The following is an 18765-nucleotide window of genomic DNA, read 5'->3' on the forward strand; positions in this document are numbered from 1 at the left end:
TATTATTTGCCCAAGTGTTCCAGAAGTGATCACAAGGCAGAGACATAAGTCATTTTTTAAGAATATTTTTCTGTCAATCATCTGAAATGATGGACTATGTGTTTTTCTCTGGATTCATTCCATAACATTGTATTTTTAAATCAAATTGGCCCCTAAAATTATTTTTCTGGGTGTCAGCAAAATGGCTATAATCTAACAATGAGTAAGTAAAAAATGTGCCAAGGAGAGGAAAATCTCTCTTTTTAATTTTCAATTTGCTTCCACCATTACTCCTACTCAGGATATTCTCAGGGTACCTAGAAACTTAAGCTAACTCTTACTAGGCCACTTTGAGTACTTTTTTTTATTCAGCAAACTTTCCTTAAGCACAGTAGTATTAGGTATGGGAAGCAGAAAATTTAGATTCAGTCATGGACCCTGCCCTCATTGAGGATATAACATATCCTCAGGTAACTTTAAGGGAGAAGATAGGGTAGGCTGGAACTTGTTATTTTATCCATGTAGAGACCTCCCAGTATGGAAACTGACCCACCAATGCAAATTAGGTATTTGTCTATAGTTAGTCTTAGATAATTACCAGTAATCTAAGATAATTACCGTTATCTAAGGCAGTAAGATGAAATAAATTACCCATGCTCACAGAACCAGCATTTCTTTTTTTATTTTTATTAATTTATTTTGATTTATCAATAATCACTTCCATATGCTTTTGAGTTTAAAATTTTTCTCCCTCTTCCTCCCCACCACCCTCCCCAAGACGGCGCATAATCTGATATAGGCTATACATTTACATTCATATTAAACATATATTCACATTAGTGATGTTGTAAGTAGAAATTAAAACCAATAGGAGGAACCATCAGAAAGAGGAAACAAAACTCAACAGAAGAGAAAAAAATTAGCAATTCAGCTTCCATAGTTCTTTCTTTGGGTGTGGATGGCATTTTCCATCACAAGGCCTCTGGAGATGTCTTAGATCCTTGTATTGCCAGGAAGGGTTAAGTTTATCAATATGAGTCATCATGCAACGTGGATGCTATTGTGTGCAATGTTCTCTTGGTTCTCCTCACTTTGCTCAGCATCAGACCATACAAATCTTTCCAGGTTTTTCTGAAGTCAGCCTGTTCATCATTTCTTATAGCACAATAGTATTCTATCACATTCATATACCACAACTTGCTCAGCCATTCCCCAATTCATGGGCATCCTCTCAATTTCCAATTCTTTGCCACCACAAAAAGAGCTGCTATGAATATTTTTGTACCTGTAGGTCCTTTTCCAATTTGTGTGATCTCTTTGGGATATAGCCCTAGAAGTGTTATTGCTGGGTCAAAGGGTATGCACATTTTTATAGCCCTTTGGGCATAGTTCCAAATTGCTCTCCAAAATGGTTGGATCATTTCAAAACTCCACCAACAGTGCACTAGTGTTCCAATTTTCCCACATCTTCTCCAACATTTATCATTTTCCTGTTTTGTCATGTTGGCCATTCTGGTAGCTGTGATGTGGTACCTCAGAGTTGTTTTGATTTGCATTTCTCTAATCAATAGTGATTTAGAGCATTTTTTCATATGACTATAGATGGCTTTAATTTCTTCATCTGAGAACTGTCTGTTCATATCCTTTGACCATTTATCAATTGGGGAATGGCTTGTATTCTTGTAAATTTGACTTAATTCTCCATATATTTTAGAAATGAGGCCCTTATCAGAGACTGGTTGTAAAAATTCTTTCCCAATTTTCTTCCTTCCTTCTAATCTTAGTTGCATTGGCTTTGTTTGTGCAAAAACTTTTCAATTTAATGTAATCAAAATTATCTATTTTGCTTTTCGTAAAGTTCTCTATCTCCTGTTTGGTCATGAATTCTTCTAGAATCAGCATTTCTTGAAAACAGTACTTGAACTCAGGCCTCCTTGACTCTGAGGCCAGCTTTCTGCCCACTGCCCCTGCCTCTCAGTAGAATTAATAGGCAAACATCCTAATGTACTTCTAAGCTGTAGCTGTATTTAACAGAAATGGGAAATAGCAACTAGACCTGTGATTTCATTGGTGTAGGGAAATCCTGGGAGAGGAGACTCACTCTCCTGATGCCAGTCAGCACCTCCTCTACAACTTAAGGGCTTGACTTAAGCAGAGTTGCCTAGGGAATGGACAGGCCACATAACTTTTCCAAAACAACACAGCTAGTGCGTGTCAGAGATCATACTGAGCCTGTCTTTCTGGCTTCAAGACCAGCTCTCCATCTGCTATCATGCTGCCCCCCAATAATACCTTGTAGCTTTTTACTTTTGACTCTAGAGTGCTTTCATGTCATTTATTTTATTTAATCCTCATAAATAGCCCTATGAGGTAAGTAGGATAAATATTATCCCCATTTTGCAGATGAAAAAACTAAGGCCCCCAGAGATAAGGTGAGTTATCCAGGTCCCAGTGGCAGAACCCAAGGTTGCTGGCCCTGAGAGTAAGGCCCTTTTTGTAGTATAGGCTTTTCCACCATCAGGCTTGACCCAAGAACCTGGAGAAGGTGGGTAGGCAGCCTTGGCAGCTGGTTCTCCCGCTGGGAGTCACAGACCCAGAGAGCCCTATTGCTCCTCAGTGATTTCTGCTTAGAAATCGGTGTCCCCCAGCTATGTTGGTCATTTTGCTTTTGGAGCTGATTAACCCTTACTCTGCTAAAGGGCATTATGATAAGTAGATGGTCCTAATAATTCACATTTGCTGAAGTTACCTTCTTTTTGTCCTATTTTTAGAAAAAATGTACCACTTGATTGTAGTATTTAGTCTTTTGTCTGCATTGAAAGCTGAGCAGTTGCCCTGCTGTTTTGCATTGTTGCATCCTTGATTCAGACATTCTGTTCCTAGAACCAGTTGGGGGTTAGTCCCTACACCAGGGACAGCATTTTCTGGCTCATGGTGGAGCCTGACAGCATGGTAAAAATTCTAGGCTAAAACCCAGTGGTGTTAACAAGGGGATCTTTTAAATCAGAATTCACAGAACCCAATAATTGATGGCTAGAAAGAACCTTTAATTTATTTGTGCACATTCACAAGCTGCTCTTATTTTCCAGCCTCTGTTCAGCTGTGGAGGTCACGTCTGGGCCGGGTGATGTACTCCATGGCAAACTGTCTGCTAATGATGAAGGTACGTGGGCGGCAGTAACTGCAGAGCTGTCGTATATTCTGGAATAGGATGTCATGAAGAAAAATGGAGAAGAATCACCAGTGCATTCTGGATCAGGGAAAGCTACCTGACTAAGCATGAAGGTTTAGCTTAGCAGAGAATTAATTAGACTAAGTAATGGCATATTTAATAGATAGCTAAGTGCAATAACATACTTCAAGGCTGTATCTATGCTTATTCCTTCTGAAATCAATTCAAATAGAATATAGAATTTGCATTTTCAAACTGAATTTTTTCAAACACCGAGCTAAATACTGTAATTAGGACCAATTACTTGCTCCCTCTCTCATCTTTTCCAAATTCTGCCCTATGAAGGGTCTCTTGTGCATACTGAGTATGCTAGTGGTTCAGGGTTTTTGTTTTGTTTTGTTTTTTGCTATTGTTTTGATTTAATTTGATAACATTTAGAGACAGACAGCACCACCATGCCCTCATATGAGTTTTAACCCACAGCTTTCAACCTCCTGGGGAAAAATCTGAAAAATAAAGGAGCCAGAGCGATGCCAGACAATTTGGTTTTACTGGGCTGCTCTCATTTCTGAGCATTTTCATCCCAGCTTTTACAACGGTGTTTTTTTACTTCTGTGTGTACAAAAAACTGGAACTGCCCACACCTTCTGTTTCTTTCCCAACCATAGGAATCAGAATGTCCTCATGATCATCTGGTGGCACAACCCACAGGCTGCACAGACCAGAAGCTTAATGCTTCTGTATGAATCAATTAGCAGCAAACACCCAAGAGCAACACTATTAGCACTCTACCTGCTATTATGAGACAGAGATCATAATTTCTCCCACAGTCCGAGTTTTCAAGCTGCCCAAGGTCATATCTGAACCTGGTTTTCCATAAGGCAAAGTAGGCAATTTGCCAAGTGAAGAAGCTTGCCCAGGGGCTCTATTTTTTAACCTTGAAATATCAGCTTCCTGCCCCTAGTGAGATGGTGATCTTGATTTGAGGAGTAGGTTTCAAAGGAATAAAGTTTATAAATAAATTGACACCATCAGATTAGCACATTCAGTGATATAAAGAAGACAATGCAGTAAGATAGTATAGAACATATGATCTGGGCTTTGAAATGTGAAGTACAGGTGAGAAGCTTTCCCATGATGATCTCAGTTTTCTTTGCCAATCCTTTCAAAAATAGAGACACACTTTGGTAGGTATGGATGTGTAAATTTAGAAAACCACATTATTTTTCAACAGTTCTAGCTCTGTCACCTTGGGCAAATCTGTCCTCCTCCCTGAGCCTCAGTTTGCTCATTTGCAAAATAAGAAGATTGGCATAAGTCATTTCTATGACACTTTTCCAGCTCTAAATACTTTGATCTTAAGTTATCTTCACAGCCCTTCTAGCCTTTAAAATTAAATGATCTATATATCTAGGACTTTCTCTTTTATATATAAATATATTCTTTTTATAAGAAAATCAGTGATTTTGTGTAGACAGTGTTTTTCAGCATCTCTGAAATATTTCTGGTGTTGTTTGCTACTTCCATTTTGCCCTTGTCTTATTCCTACAATAGGTCTTCCCATCTTCGATATATGTCAGTAGGAGTTCCACATGCTAACAACCCCAGGACCTTTCTTTTAACAAGTCCTATGTGTTTCATCTCTCCTCCAGGCACTATGTTAAGCAAAACCACTTCCTCTAAACTACTTGTCCACGTTTCTGGAAGTCTCAGTGTAGCCCTCTGGAGTCCTATAGCTCATTCACTCTGCCCATCCAAAAGCAGGTCATACTCTCTAGCAGCCTCCAGAGCAGCCAGTGCTGAAATCCCCTACCTGGCCACCTGTGGGAAAACTGATGGAGCACCCCCACCCCCCATGGTCATTTTGCACTTCACCTAGAATGTACCCAGCTTGCCAGAACATTCTTATGCAAAACACCTTTTGAACTAGCAGCTTTGATGTTTCATTATGCTCTAGGTCTAAAACTCCTTCAAGAGGATTGAATTTACCTGTTAAGCTGGTGGATTTTCATTTGAATTTTTAAGGTGCATTAATAGAAAATAGTCAAGTAAAGGTAAAATCTGTTCCTTTTTATATCCTAGTATTTAATAACAACAATTAGCAAAATCAGTTCTTTGCTCTTATATATAACAGCTCACTACAGAATGGCAATGTGTGTTTTTAAGGGAAATTTTATACAGATTAACATCTAATTTTAATGTTCAAATTAATCTTTTCATTTTCATGTGTTAAAGAATGTAAAAAAAATTCAAGTTTGGGCTATTTTGAGTTGATGCAGTCTGTTGCCATCTAGTGAGTAGATGTGTTATTGCAGTAGAATGTCATATACATACATGCATACATACATACATGCATGCATATTATTAGCCTTTTAATTGGATTATTTGTATGAGCTAATGATGTTAATCAACCATTTAATAAATTTTAATAAAATCCCTATTAAAGTGAAATAAGCAGTCATTTAATTTTTAGGATGAGAAATTCAACACAGACATTCTAATCGTTTGCTTTAGCTCTACGTTTTGGCATATTATACTATTAAAATATTGCTAAGACTATTCAAAAAGTATTAAAATTTTCACCACTGTTCTTATTTTTTAAAAAGTTTCTTCATATCTTACATCTTAAAAAATAGAAATTTCCTTCAGATATACTTAGGATATAGGCATATTAGACATAGGCCAGCTTACTTTAGTATACTGGGCAGCAACCCAAGATGCCCTTCTGATTTTACCTACCCTCTACACTTCCTTACATAGCTTGAAATTCTCCTGTGTTTTAAATGGGAGTATGTGTGTGAACCCATAAATCACCCACCCAATTGTTTAAGTTATGCTATACCATTCTTTTCTGGTTCTGAAGTGGTTGTAAATCTAGTTTCATGGGCACCAAACAAGTGCCGCTGCTAAAGGAAAAAGGGTGAAGATTGAACCAAAATAGATTTGTCTCTTTGAGCAAATCATTCACATCCTTCTTCAAATCCAAACCTATGTGATCAGGAGAGTAAATTAAATTCATTGTGAGAAACTCATTTCAGTCCTTTCCCATGATTTGGTAATATTTCTTTGACCGCCAGTAAATAAACAATAATTAGCTTAAGGAAACTTCAAAATGTAATCCTTTTAATTTGATTTGATTTTCAGTATGTCACATATTGGAACATAGAGTGGATACTGGATAGAGTGCCAGGCCTGGAGTCAGGAAGACTCATCTTCCTGAGTTCAAATCTAGCCTCAGATCCTGGGCAAGTAACTTAACCCTGTTTGCCTCAGTTTGCTCATCTGTAAAATGAACTGGAGAAGGAAATGGCAAACCATTCCAATATCTCTGCCAAGAAAACCCCAAATGGGGTCAAGAGGAGTCAGACATGACTGAAAACGACTAAACAATAACAAAAGTGTCACATTTTATTCTACCAGAGGGCATAGCTATAAATCTTCTATCTTTCTATGCAGAAGACATAGAGAATAGAGAATATAAAAGCTGCAGGTAGCAATTACTGTTTGGTTTCTCATTGAGTTATGGGTCCCACTTGCCAAAAGTGTGTATTTAAACACACTATGGTCACCATGACCATCTCTTATCTTCTAAAGGTTTCTCCTTCTGGCCTCAAGTCCCTTTTCCTGGAGTCTGTGGATTGAATTACTATACTATATTGATAATATTCCCAAAATTTACTGCTGTGCTCTCATTGGTATAATGAAGTGCCTGGTACACAGCATAGTATAACGGATCCATTGCATGTCTGTGAGAATTTCACTTTTTGAAAATGTCTCCTTTTAAGTTCTTAGGCATCTTTAATGTCTTTTCATGTGTAGTAAATACTTTCATACTCCTGAATAATTAATGATCTGTTGTGATAGTTTTACATGTAGTACACAGTCTTCAGAACCTGTGGAAATGAGTGTACTTGGTCTCTAGTTAGGCAATGGAAGCCTGAGTTTTAATATGGAACTCGGCATGATAAAAGTGAAAAGTATTAGACCTATTCCCACAATTTCCTTTCCAGACCCCTTTATTCCACCACCCAGACCTTTCTTGTAGATCTGTTCACTCAAGCTAAAATTTTTAGTGGAGCATAAAATTTGGAGCACATATTTAGGTTAAAGTACCTTCAAAAAGTTAGCACATTTTCCCCGCTCATTCATTTATAAACCAAAGATAAGGGGTGTAAACATGCTACTTGATGAGTATTAATTTCTGGTAGTGTAGAGCCTGGTTAAGGTACAGAATTTCACATACATCCACGTGTGCCACCCAACTCCCAAAGATGGGGTAATGTAGACTGTACAATTCATCCACCCATGTCTTCTACCCCACTGTTTCCTGCCTTCCTTTCACTAATTGGCTGTAATAACAGAAATCCTCTTTCTGTCCTGTCTACTTAACAGGGGCTGTTGGGAGGAAAGCATTGTTATTATATTTTAAGATGTTTGCTTAGCACCACAAAAGCCCAGGAAAAGTACAGAGGTCATAGCATACTTAACTGTGGCCTAAGATTTGAAATTTTAGGTTAGAAAATATATGTTCCCCCTCTCACACATAGACACCCTTTCCAGAATGGCAGTAGAAGTAGCTTGGCTTGTATGAGTTATGACACTCCCAACATTGACTAAAAACAGGCCAGTTGCTGCCTCAGTTACTGTGAGGTAGTGACAGGTAGTGAGAGGCAGTAGGAGCAGGAAGCCAAGGTACTCTGTCTGGTTGTACAGCTTATCTGGCCTTGAATAAAATTAGTTTTAATGAGCTACACTTGAAGTTGGTAGACTGTAAGGAAAACCGGGAGCCTTTTTTTTTTTTCCTGCCAAATTGGAATTTTACATGTTGCCTGTCTTTCTTTATAACATTCCAATTAGGAAACTAGTAACTCCAAGTCCTAGTTTGGATACAATTTAGTATGCAGAAGAATAAGGGAATAAATGTACCTACTGGGATATTAAGATTAACCATTAAAGGGAGAGAAATATAAGTTACTATATATTTACTTTATAGTAAATGGAACAGTTAAAAATCTTCTTGCATATTTTTCTAAAGAGTAAGTACTCTTGGTACCAAGTAAAGAACTGATTACACTCAGGTTTATGAACATGATGAAGTTTTTTGTTGGTTTGTTTTTTTTTTTTGTGAGGTGGGGGACGATTTAAGATTTATTTTTAAGTATCTTAATATCCTGTCTCAATTCTTAGTGTAAGCCTTTCTAATATTCCATTGAGACAACACCGAATATGAATTAATCTTATTTATTTGGAAAGTAAATAAAAGACAAAATTTACCAATTCTCATAATAATTTTTTTGGCAGAGCAGAGTTGGATGTACCATCCAGTTGAGATCCTAATTGCTACTTGGAAGAAAAAAATATTAGGATAAAGAACTGCCTGCCTAATTAAGCTAACAGGAGGCCCCCAAAAGCTATCATCTCAGTGATGAGTAATGGTTCATCAACTTTTACTACAGATAAACACTGGGAACCCCTTTATAACACTGATATCAGTGGACAAAATTAACATAGACAAACTATTGGATAATGTTGTCTATTCTCTGAATCTGATGATTAAGGCATAATTTAGTTGGAAATAGAATGACTGTGTGCATATGTGTGTGGGTATGTGTGTTTGTATGCACACCCGTCTACATATATGTGTATAGGTATGTATATGGAATGTGGCATAGTGGACAAAAATCTGGATTTGGATATAAGTTTGAATCCAAGATTTACTACTTACTATGTGTACAGTCTTGGGCAAATCATTTCCATTCTCTGAGCCTTAATTCTTCCTCTGTAAGTTTTCTTCCAGTTCCTAAAGCCTACAGAGTGATTAGGACTAGATCTGTGGTTTCATTGGCATGGGGAAACTCTCTGATGAGGAAATTCCATCTACCAATCCAAGTCAGCACCTTCTCTGCAACCTACAGTCTAGAGTGATTCACAGAATCACTATGTATCAGAGGCAGGACTTGAACCCAGATCTTCCTGACTCTGAGGTCTGCTCTTTATCCACTACTCCATGCTGCTTCTCAGAGTCTACATGTTTGTGTTTGTGTGTGTGTATAGATGTGCGCAAAGTCAATCTCCCTTAAGTGATGTCTGGCATGTAGTAGGAAGGATTAAGAGGATAAACATTTTTTATAGTATTGCTGTGTGCCAGGCACTGTACTAAGGGCTTTTACAAATACTATCTCATTTGATCCTTATAACAACCCGATGAGGTAGGTGCTGTTATCCCCTTTTTACAGTTGAGGAAACTGAGCAGATGTTGCATGACTTGCCCAGGGTCACACAGGTAGTGAGTATCTGAGGTTGGAATTGAACTCAGGTCTTCCTGCCTCCAGACCCAGCACTCTTTTCGCTACATCACCAGTTGCCCCTACGTAGTAGGACACTGAACATATGTTTTTTTGACTTGCTGACTAAAATAAGTATTAGTGAAGGTGAATTTAAACTGTGGCTTTGTGTTCTTCTCCTTTTAGGATTATGTACTTGCTGTAGATGCATATCATTCAGTTATCAAATACTACCCAGAACAAGAACCTCAGCTGTTGAGTGGAATTGGAAGAATTTTCCTTCAGGTATGTGTATGCATGTGTGTGTGTGTGTGTGTGTGTATCATATATATGATATATGTACATCCACCACACCTATATATGTGTATGTGTGTGTTTAATGAAAGGTTAAAACTAAATACTATAAATCTTCTCTTTGGGTAGCTTATTATTTAATTTTTATTTTTTGTTAAGTGTAAGAAAAGAGGCAAGAAAATATTTTTATCTAAATTTGTTGTGGCCATAAAAGGTTTAGTCCTTGAAAATCAGTCCAGTTTCATTGTATTTAGTATTAATCCCTTCTGGCTTTGACATTATGATTACAACAGTTGTTAAATCTGATTTTTAATGCATATATATGCTGAAACTGGTTATTTTAGAAAGTATCACTATGCAGTTAAGAAATTAGTGATTGAACCATAAAAAGTTCAATTTCAGCATAGCTGACTACTTACTAACTTGCTAATATTTTGATTAAAAGACAGTTCTTGAGCCTGTAGTTATGTGAACGTATGCAAAGTGTATTTTAGCAAAGTGTATAAATAATACAGGCTGAGGGGAGAAAAAGAGAAGCTTTATTTCTCATTGGATAGACAGATAGCTAGCTTTCAGAGCCACAGATTCATGCCCTGTCCTTGACACTGGAGCTGTGTGACCACGGGCAAACCTCTTAATCTCTCAGTATTCCTGAGCCACTCTCTACAGCCACAAGATGCAGGTGAGTTGTAGATCTGCATCAGTTAAGAGAGTTCCTCACATCCGTGAAATCATACATTCAAAACAAAAAGAAATATGGAAAAACCACACTGCCTAAAAAATCTAGAAAATAGAGATAAATGTTTTCTTTGGATTATCAGTATATTGGAAGCCCTCAGGGGATACTGAACCACAATTTGCAGTTCCTCATCCGTAGTGTGGGGACCTTTCCCTTAAAGCACTAGGTTAGCGACTCCTCTTCAGTACCAAATACCCCTATCTCAGGTTCCCTCCCCTTATCCCATGTAGTCCTTCTGACAAAAGGTCTCTTAAAAAGACAGCCTTTTAGAATGGAACATATTAAGCATTAGAGAGGCAAATTTGAAAGGATCCCAAGGTGCTGAACATACCTCATTTACCACTTTTCCATAAACTCGCCTGTCAAGAAGAGAACAGAATAGAAGGAAACACAATCAGATCATTTGAAGCTAGATACTGGGAATTTTTCTAGGTCCTTTATAGAAACTGGTTTCTCAGTATGTCAGTGGTTTGCCTTTCCCATTTCTGCCATAACTGCTTATAAACAGATTCCCAGAAGTTATGTATTTCCCAGTAAAGTTTAAGTTCTGTAAAGGCAGGGACTGTTTATTTGTTTTTGGCTTTATAGGACTGGGCACATAAGTAGATATTTAATGAATGGTTTTGTTGAATTACATTGAAATGAATTTTCTTATTCATAAGAATTTCCCTGCAGATGAAGAGAGTGTTCTGTACCTATTTAAGCTCTCTTGCAGGCCCTGAGATCCAAAGTTTCAATAAAGATATGGTCCCAACCCTCAAGGAGCTTATCATCTATTAGGGGATATGACAGACAAATCACTACAATAGTTATCTGGCACAGGGTGTATGAATGGTCCGGATCACTCAAGGAACTTCTTTATAGATTCCAGCAATCTTTCCAATCTCCAGTGTCCCCCATACCCACCATCAAGGGCCATTTTCTCTGCCAGCAGCTTCTTTACTTTGCAGTGTGAGGTGAGAGGGAAAAGGTTATTTGTAGAGCTGGTAAATCAGGGAAGGCTTCATTAAGGTCACAATTTAATTACTTTTAAAGGATGTATGACAGTTCTACAGGGAAGGAAGAAGAGAGGGAGCAAAGGCAGAAAAGGATTGTGAAATGGATGAACAAAGGCAGAAGAGCTCATGGCAAGATCCAGAAATGGGATAGGTTGGAAAGGTAGAGCGATCCCAGGGTACAGAGGGCCTTGAGTGGTAGTCAAAGGGATTTGATCTTTACTGGATTGGCAGCAGGGAGCACTGAAGATTTTGGCACAGAGGAGTGCCTCGAACTTATCTTACTTGGAAAGAAATAGTATTCTGGCAACAGTATGAAGGATACATTTGTGGAAAGATCTAGTAGAGGTAGGGATAATTTAAGAAATATGTGCTTAACAATCATATTGGCCATAAGAATTAAAAGCCGTTTTATTAACATATGCAAAAATGACTTTTTATTTGAAAACAAACAAACAAACATGTAATTGGCAAAAATAAAACTTAAAACAAGCTAAAGTTGCTTAAAACTATTTGGGAGCCCTGCCTTTAATTCTTTCTGATTCCTCAGTGTTTCAGGTAGGGAGATTTGTTACAGGAATCCTGGAGAAAGAAAAATAATATCTAACTACCATCTCTTCAGTTTAGGGAATGAACCAGACTACAAAGATAGCCCTGTGTGATCCAACTCTCTCAGTATTTACAGGTGTGACATTACTTCTTATATTCTCAATTAGAATTTTACTCTCGGAACTGGCTTTTACCAAAACGTAGGAGGAGAATAGACAAAAGGAAGTTCCTTTGCTATACCTCTGAATTCTCAACACTAAATAAGTATTCACAAAACCAGTCCTTCACAAATGTTTCTTGTCACCCAAAACCAGCTTCTAGCTTTATTCTACTCTGATCCTTAGTTGCTATGTTATCTCATCGATGTGGGTAGTACTCTCCCAATGGTTAATTTCCCAGGCCATCAGCTATTTCTTCTCCACTTTATAATCCTTGTCCACACCCACCCATTGTTCTGGGCACCTTTCTCTACCTCTCTTGACGTTATGTGGATAACCACAGAGCAAACATGTTGTCCGTCAGCTCTCTTGTACTTTCTCTGCATGATTGATCAACCAACTTTTTTTGGTTCTCCATTTAATGACATAATGCCAGGTCACCTGTGCAGTTTTTCCTTGGTAATACTTGACTAGAGTAGGGATGTTTTTTTTGTCACACCTGTAAAAATAGATAAACCTAACAGTTTTTAAAAATCATTTTTACTAAATAAAATTATGCATATTGAACTCACTTTAAATGTAGATAGTGATAATTTTCCTGCTCTATTTTTGAAGCATCCCACAATAACCAGCCAATACATTTAGGTCTTCCTGCCTTGGTATTGATTTTCCAGTTCATAGCTCTACTGCAGATGATATAGCTTAAGTATTATACTGATCACCTATTTTACAACAAAATGGAGTTCATGTGCTTTGTTAACTATAGGAATAAATTTTTGTTGCTGAGATACAGAATTTAGTTACTACATACATAACAAAAAGTATTCTGATTACTTATAAATCATACTAGAAATTTAAGTAATGTACATAGCATCAACAAAGTACAAAACCCTTGAGAACATTGCATTAGAAACAGTAGTGATGTTTATCAAATGATGCTGTCTATCATATACTGGCATCTTTTGCAAAGGATGAAATAAAGAAATTCTACCACTAATATCAACTATAAACTCTTGTTTGGCATTTAAAACCCTTCCCAACTTGGTTCCAACCTAAGGTTCCAGCCTTATGGTATATTTCTCCTTTTCATGAAGTCTGTGGTCCAACCAAACTGGCCTTCTTGCTGGTTCTCAAACATGACATTCCACCTCCTATCTCCATGTCTTTGCACAGGCTGTTTCTCATGCCTGAAATCCCTCCTCATTTCTACTTCTTTGAATCACTAGTTTGAGTTGAAGTTCAGCTTATCCCCTATATAAACCCTTCATTGTAGTCTTCACAAATGTTAATAAGGCTAGGTGGTACAGTGGATAGAGTGCTGGACCTGGATTTAGGAAAACTTGAGTTCAAATCCAGCCTCATGTACTTGCTGGTTGTAGCAAATCACTTAATTGCTATCTGTCTCAGTTTCCTCATCTGTAAAATGGGAATCAAAGTAGTACTTATCTCCCAGAGTTGTTGAGGATAAAAATGATATATTTGTAAAGCACTACATAAATTTGAACTATCATTGTTATCATCATGAGCACTGTAATGTAAGATGTCTAGATATCTCATGAAATGTTTCTTGTTGGCATTGAATACAGCAATAAAACTAAATCTGCCAACTTCTTTATTTGCTTCTCTGTGAAGAACCTGTGAGCCATCCTTTCCTTTACCTACAACTTCCTTCTGGCTTCTGTTTTCTGTTATAGAAAGAATATAAGACTGATAATAATCGCTTCCATTCCAGTTCATGTCCAGTGATTGGACAGTCTCTCAGTGTGATTTTCCTAAAGCAAAGGAAGGTTTTGACCATATCATCTCCCTACACTTAGTAAACTATAGTATTTTTCTGTTGCGTCCAGGATCAAAGATAAAATCCTCTTTTTGGCATTCAAAACTCTTTAAAACCTGGCTCCTTCCTCCCTTTCCAATCTTATTATATTGTACTCCCACCCCTTCTCTCACGTACTCTATGATCCAGTGGCTCTGGCCTCCTCCTTGCTGTTCTCTCATAAGACATTCCATTTCTAGACTCCAGATATTTTCTTTTGCTCCCTCCCGTGCCTGTAATGCTCCTTCTTCTCATCTCTACCTCCTGACTTCCATGTCTTCCTGCAGATCTCAGCTAAAATACCACCTTTACAAGAAGCCTTTCCAAATCAACTTTAATATTAGTGGCTTCCCTCTGTTAATTATCTCCAGTTTATCCTATATATAGTTTGTTTGTATATAATTGTTTGTATGTAATCTCTCTCATTAGACTGTGAACTTCTCAAGGGAAAGGACTGTCTTTTGCCTTCTTTGTATCCCCAGTGCTTAGCATAGTGCCTGGCACATAGGAGGTGCTTAATAAATGTTTATTGATTGATTGACATATAGAGTTTTAGCAATAGATAAGCTAATATCTATAGATGGTGCAAAAAAATGTGTGAATCTTAGCCCCCTGCTTCACTTTTTTCTGTCACTGCCACTGCAGAAGCAGAAGGCGGCTATAAAGGATCATTTTGTATTTTTCATGTGATGTCATAGACGATGAATTTATCGCCTAGTGTCCAGCACAGCAAAGCAGACATAAGGCTGTTCTCCAATCGTGCTTGAACCCTTTTCTAACATGGTGGAACTTCCCAGAGCTTGTGCTTCCCTTGCCTATCCTTCATGAGCTCAGGACCACCTTCATGCCACAGTGAGACACCAGAGTAGGATGTAGTATAGACTTCATAGTCATAATTATGTTATCAAACTCTTTATAATATCTCTGAGTTTATGAACTACACTGTAAACTTCAAAGATTAAGATGATTCACTTAGTTCATATACTACCATTCCAGAATTCTGATTAGCATACAGAGAATTCAGCCACAGACCCCAAACCTCATAGTTGGAAGGGTCTTCTCAGGTGTCATTTGTCCAATTTTTTGGGACAAGATACTAATCTGGATTCAGACAGAACTCACCAAACCTATTTGCAACAAAATCTCAGTTGAAAAGGAGGCCCTCTGGGGCAGCTAGGTGGCACAGTGGATACAGCACCGAACCTGAAGTCAGGAGGACCTGAGTTCAAATCCAGCCTCAGACCAAACACTTGACACTTACTAGCTGTGTGACCCTGGGCGAGTCACTTAACCCCAATTGCCTAAAAATAAAACAAAAAAAAAAAAGAAAAAGGAGGCCCTCGGAGTTTATGTGATATGAGAATTAGGGGTAGGGTTAGACATAGGATTTCATCGATATAGGGAACTCCTTGATGAGGAAACCCCTTCTACGTGTGTAGATTGGTGCCATCTCTCCAATTGCATAGTCTTAGAAAGTTGTCTCTCTCCTTGTCCAGGAAATGCCCACTTTTTTCCCCTTCACAGAATTTCTCTCTTTTAAGATTTATCTCAGTAACCATTCTCTTCATGAAGCCTTTCCTAATCCAACTAACTACTAGTACCTGTCCTCCCAAACAACCATTTATTTAACTATTCTATATTTCTTTACTCTAGACATATGCTGTATATACTTATTTATGTACATGTTGTCTCCCTCATTAAAGTCTGAGTTCTTTGCAAGTAGGGACTGTTTCATCCTTTGTACTTCTCTCCCCAGAACCTGGTATAAAATAGGTGCTTAATAAATGCTTATCAGTTGATTGATAGAGCATTAAAAGATTAAGTGACTTGGCCTGGGTCTTACAGCTAGTATGTGTCCGATAGGGGCTTTGATCCCAGATCTTCCTAACTCCAAGGCCAGTCCTCTGTTCACTACACCAGGGTGCTTCTCCAGCTGTCTTACCCATGACATTTATTTGGACCACAGGAGCTAAAATAGCTATCGAACTTAATTTACATATATACCATGATTTATGCCAATGAACATCCTGGCCGTGAAATGCAGCATTTAGACAACCTGACCTATGATGATATCAGGAGGGGCTATCAAAGGGATTCTTGCCCAGGAAAGATCCCTGCTTCGTGATTCTTCAAACTTCGGTTAGAGCCAAAATCTTAGATTTTTAAATTAAAACTAAAACTCAAGGTATAGACATCCCAATGTTAGGTACTTAAACTCACATTGGAGGATAAGTGACTGATATATCTTCTGCTATGAGCCAAGTATTTATAAGAACAAAGACAAAATTGCTTGACTTCACAGTTTTGCTGAGGGCTTATCCTAAATGCTTGCATTGTCATTTAGGTGAAACTGTGGCTTTGATATTAATATCTAGAACTCAGGACCACCCTTGTTTCTTCTCCTTCTACCCTCCACATCTCTCCGTCCCTCAGCAAAGAGACTAGTTATGTAGGCATGTAGGCATTTATGAACAGTGTGTGTTCCTCTCTGACATTTCAGCTTCTGAGAACTAAAACAGTCTTTAGAGTGAATCAGAAAACCTAGGTTCATATCCTGGCCCTGACACTTAAAAGTAGTGTTGACAAGTCATTTAACTTCAGACTCTTTGTCTATAAAATGGGGATAATATTTGCATAATTACCTCACAGAGTTGTTTTGAAAATCAATTAATATCTTTAAGCTACTCTGTAAACCTTTAAGTGCCATTGAAATATTAGCTCTTATTATTCCATTGACTTTGCTCATCAGGTATTTGAAAAAGATAAAAACAATCTTGGTGGTGCAGTGGCTGGGCCTCGAGTCAGGAAGTCCTGAGTTCACATCCAGACTCAGACAGTTACTAGCTGTGTGACCTTGAGCAAATCACTTAAACTCTGTCTGCCTTTGTTTCTTCATCTGTAAAATGATAGTAACAACACCCTCCTCCAAGAGTTGTTATAAGAATAAAATGAAGTATTTGTAAAGTGTTTTGCAAACCTTAAAGCATAATAGAAATGCTAGCTATTATTAGCTATCTTAACAAGAATAAAGGAAGTCATTGTTCTTTTTCTTGAGTGTAGAACACAGTCCAGAAGGAGAAAAGACCTGCAGGAAAAGTGTGGAGGGATTTAAGAAAAGGATCACCGGTATTTTCTTGCTGCCATTTTTTTAACTATATGACCTTAGGGTTAAGTCCCTTCACCTCTTGGGACCTTAGTTTCCTCACCCATAAAATGAGGGAGCTGGACAAGATAGAGGGTTTTCCAAGGTCCCATCCAGGTCTAGTGTAATATCATACCTGTCATGTTTAAGTGCATTTCCTATTTTGAAGGCAGTGTGGAATAGCAAGAGAGAATAGGAATAGATTCAAGGGTGTGTGGAAGCTAGTTCTACCTGTGTTAGCATTCACACCTTGAAATTCAGCAAACTATAAAGAGTTGGCTTATTGCTTTGTTGATTGTCTAGACTTAAGAAAGTATTAATGATGCTGATGAAACATAAATATCTACATTTTTTTTTTCTGGAGAGACAATATGTTAAACACAAACATTTACCAGCAGACTGCTAGATAGGGGAGGTTCCCCCTCCTACCCCAGTTGGTGAGTCAGCGAATCAGACTTAGGTTTAATAATAATAATAAAAGTAATGATAAACTGATTGAAAAGGTACTGTGATTCTCAGGGGCTTGATGTAAGCTGCACAATGTATTCCCCAAACAGAAACTTCGGAACAACCTTTCTATCTGTAGGGAATCCCTCTTTCATTTGAACTACATAGGATATTTATTGTGACACTGAAAAATGTCTTACATGATCATGTTTTCCTGGCTTATACCTCATTTGATATTAATAATAAGGGACACAAAATTTGTTTATTAAGTTCACCTGGATGCAGTTCTTGGCTTCCCAAAACAATTAAAATAATATCATCAAAGATGACTGATCACAGATCAACATAACAGATATAATAATAATGAAAAAGCTTGAAATAATGCAAGAATTATCAAAATGTGACACAGAGGCATGATGTGAGCACATGCTGTTGGAAAAATGGCAAAGATAGACCTGCTCAACACAGGGTTGTCACAGACCTTCAATTTGTTTAAAAAACAAAACAAAAACCCACAATATCAGCAAAGCACAGTTAAGTGAAGCACAATAAAATAAGGCATGTCTGTAGGATGATCCAGCTGTAAATCTTTCAGCTAACCAGTCCCAGCTAGCTAACTTTCCCCTCTGTTCAGGCTGTTCATTGTCAAGTTAAAGATAAACAAAGCAGGACCCAACCATTTTTAAAATTTTAGTTGATCCTATGTTGGTCAAAAAAAAAATACATTTAATGTCACTCTCTTTTATATTCCTTTTTTCCATGCATGTGAGAATAAGTAAAGAAGCAGGGAAAAAGAAACAAAAGACCTTTCTTGAATAATGCTTTAGTTCGGGCATTGTAATTCCGCAGAGAAAGCTGAGAGGCAAACTCTAATCAAAAAAAGAAATGAAATTTTCCATTTAATTCCAAAGGAATGAAAATAGAACAAATGATTTTACTAAAGAAAAATGTGCAGAGGTCTGTGAAATCTTAAATACTCTGTAATAGCTCTATGATAATGCTAGGGATATATCCAGGCAAATGAAGATGAAGTCGCTGTGTTGACTTTAAGCTTCTGGATAATAACATGTGGTTAGGTTCAGAGTACAGCTCCTCTTCCTACTCTGTATCAAAACCTACAGTGAATTCCACTCTTAAAATATTACTGAAATATTAGGTGATGTAAAAAATGGTCTTAATTTACTAAGAAT

General features: G+C 37.6%; 1 protein-coding gene across 1 annotated transcript in view; it reads left to right on the forward strand.

Moving 5' to 3' along the window:
- Window positions 1–18765, forward strand: part of TRAPPC12 (trafficking protein particle complex 12) — a 149674-nt gene that overhangs the window by 114109 nt on the left and 16800 nt on the right. Inside the window, exons 8-9 of the mRNA XM_027840449.1 lie at window positions 3069–3142; window positions 9622–9720. Coding sequence (XP_027696250.1) covers window positions 3069–3142; window positions 9622–9720 — 173 coding nt within the window. The remainder of the gene's footprint in view (window positions 1–3068; window positions 3143–9621; window positions 9721–18765) is intronic.

The sequence above is a fragment of the Vombatus ursinus genome, unplaced genomic scaffold (genome assembly GCF_900497805.2).
Source record: "Vombatus ursinus unplaced genomic scaffold, bare-nosed wombat genome assembly UNPS02014841.1, whole genome shotgun sequence".
Taxonomy (NCBI): domain Eukaryota; kingdom Metazoa; phylum Chordata; class Mammalia; order Diprotodontia; family Vombatidae; genus Vombatus; species Vombatus ursinus.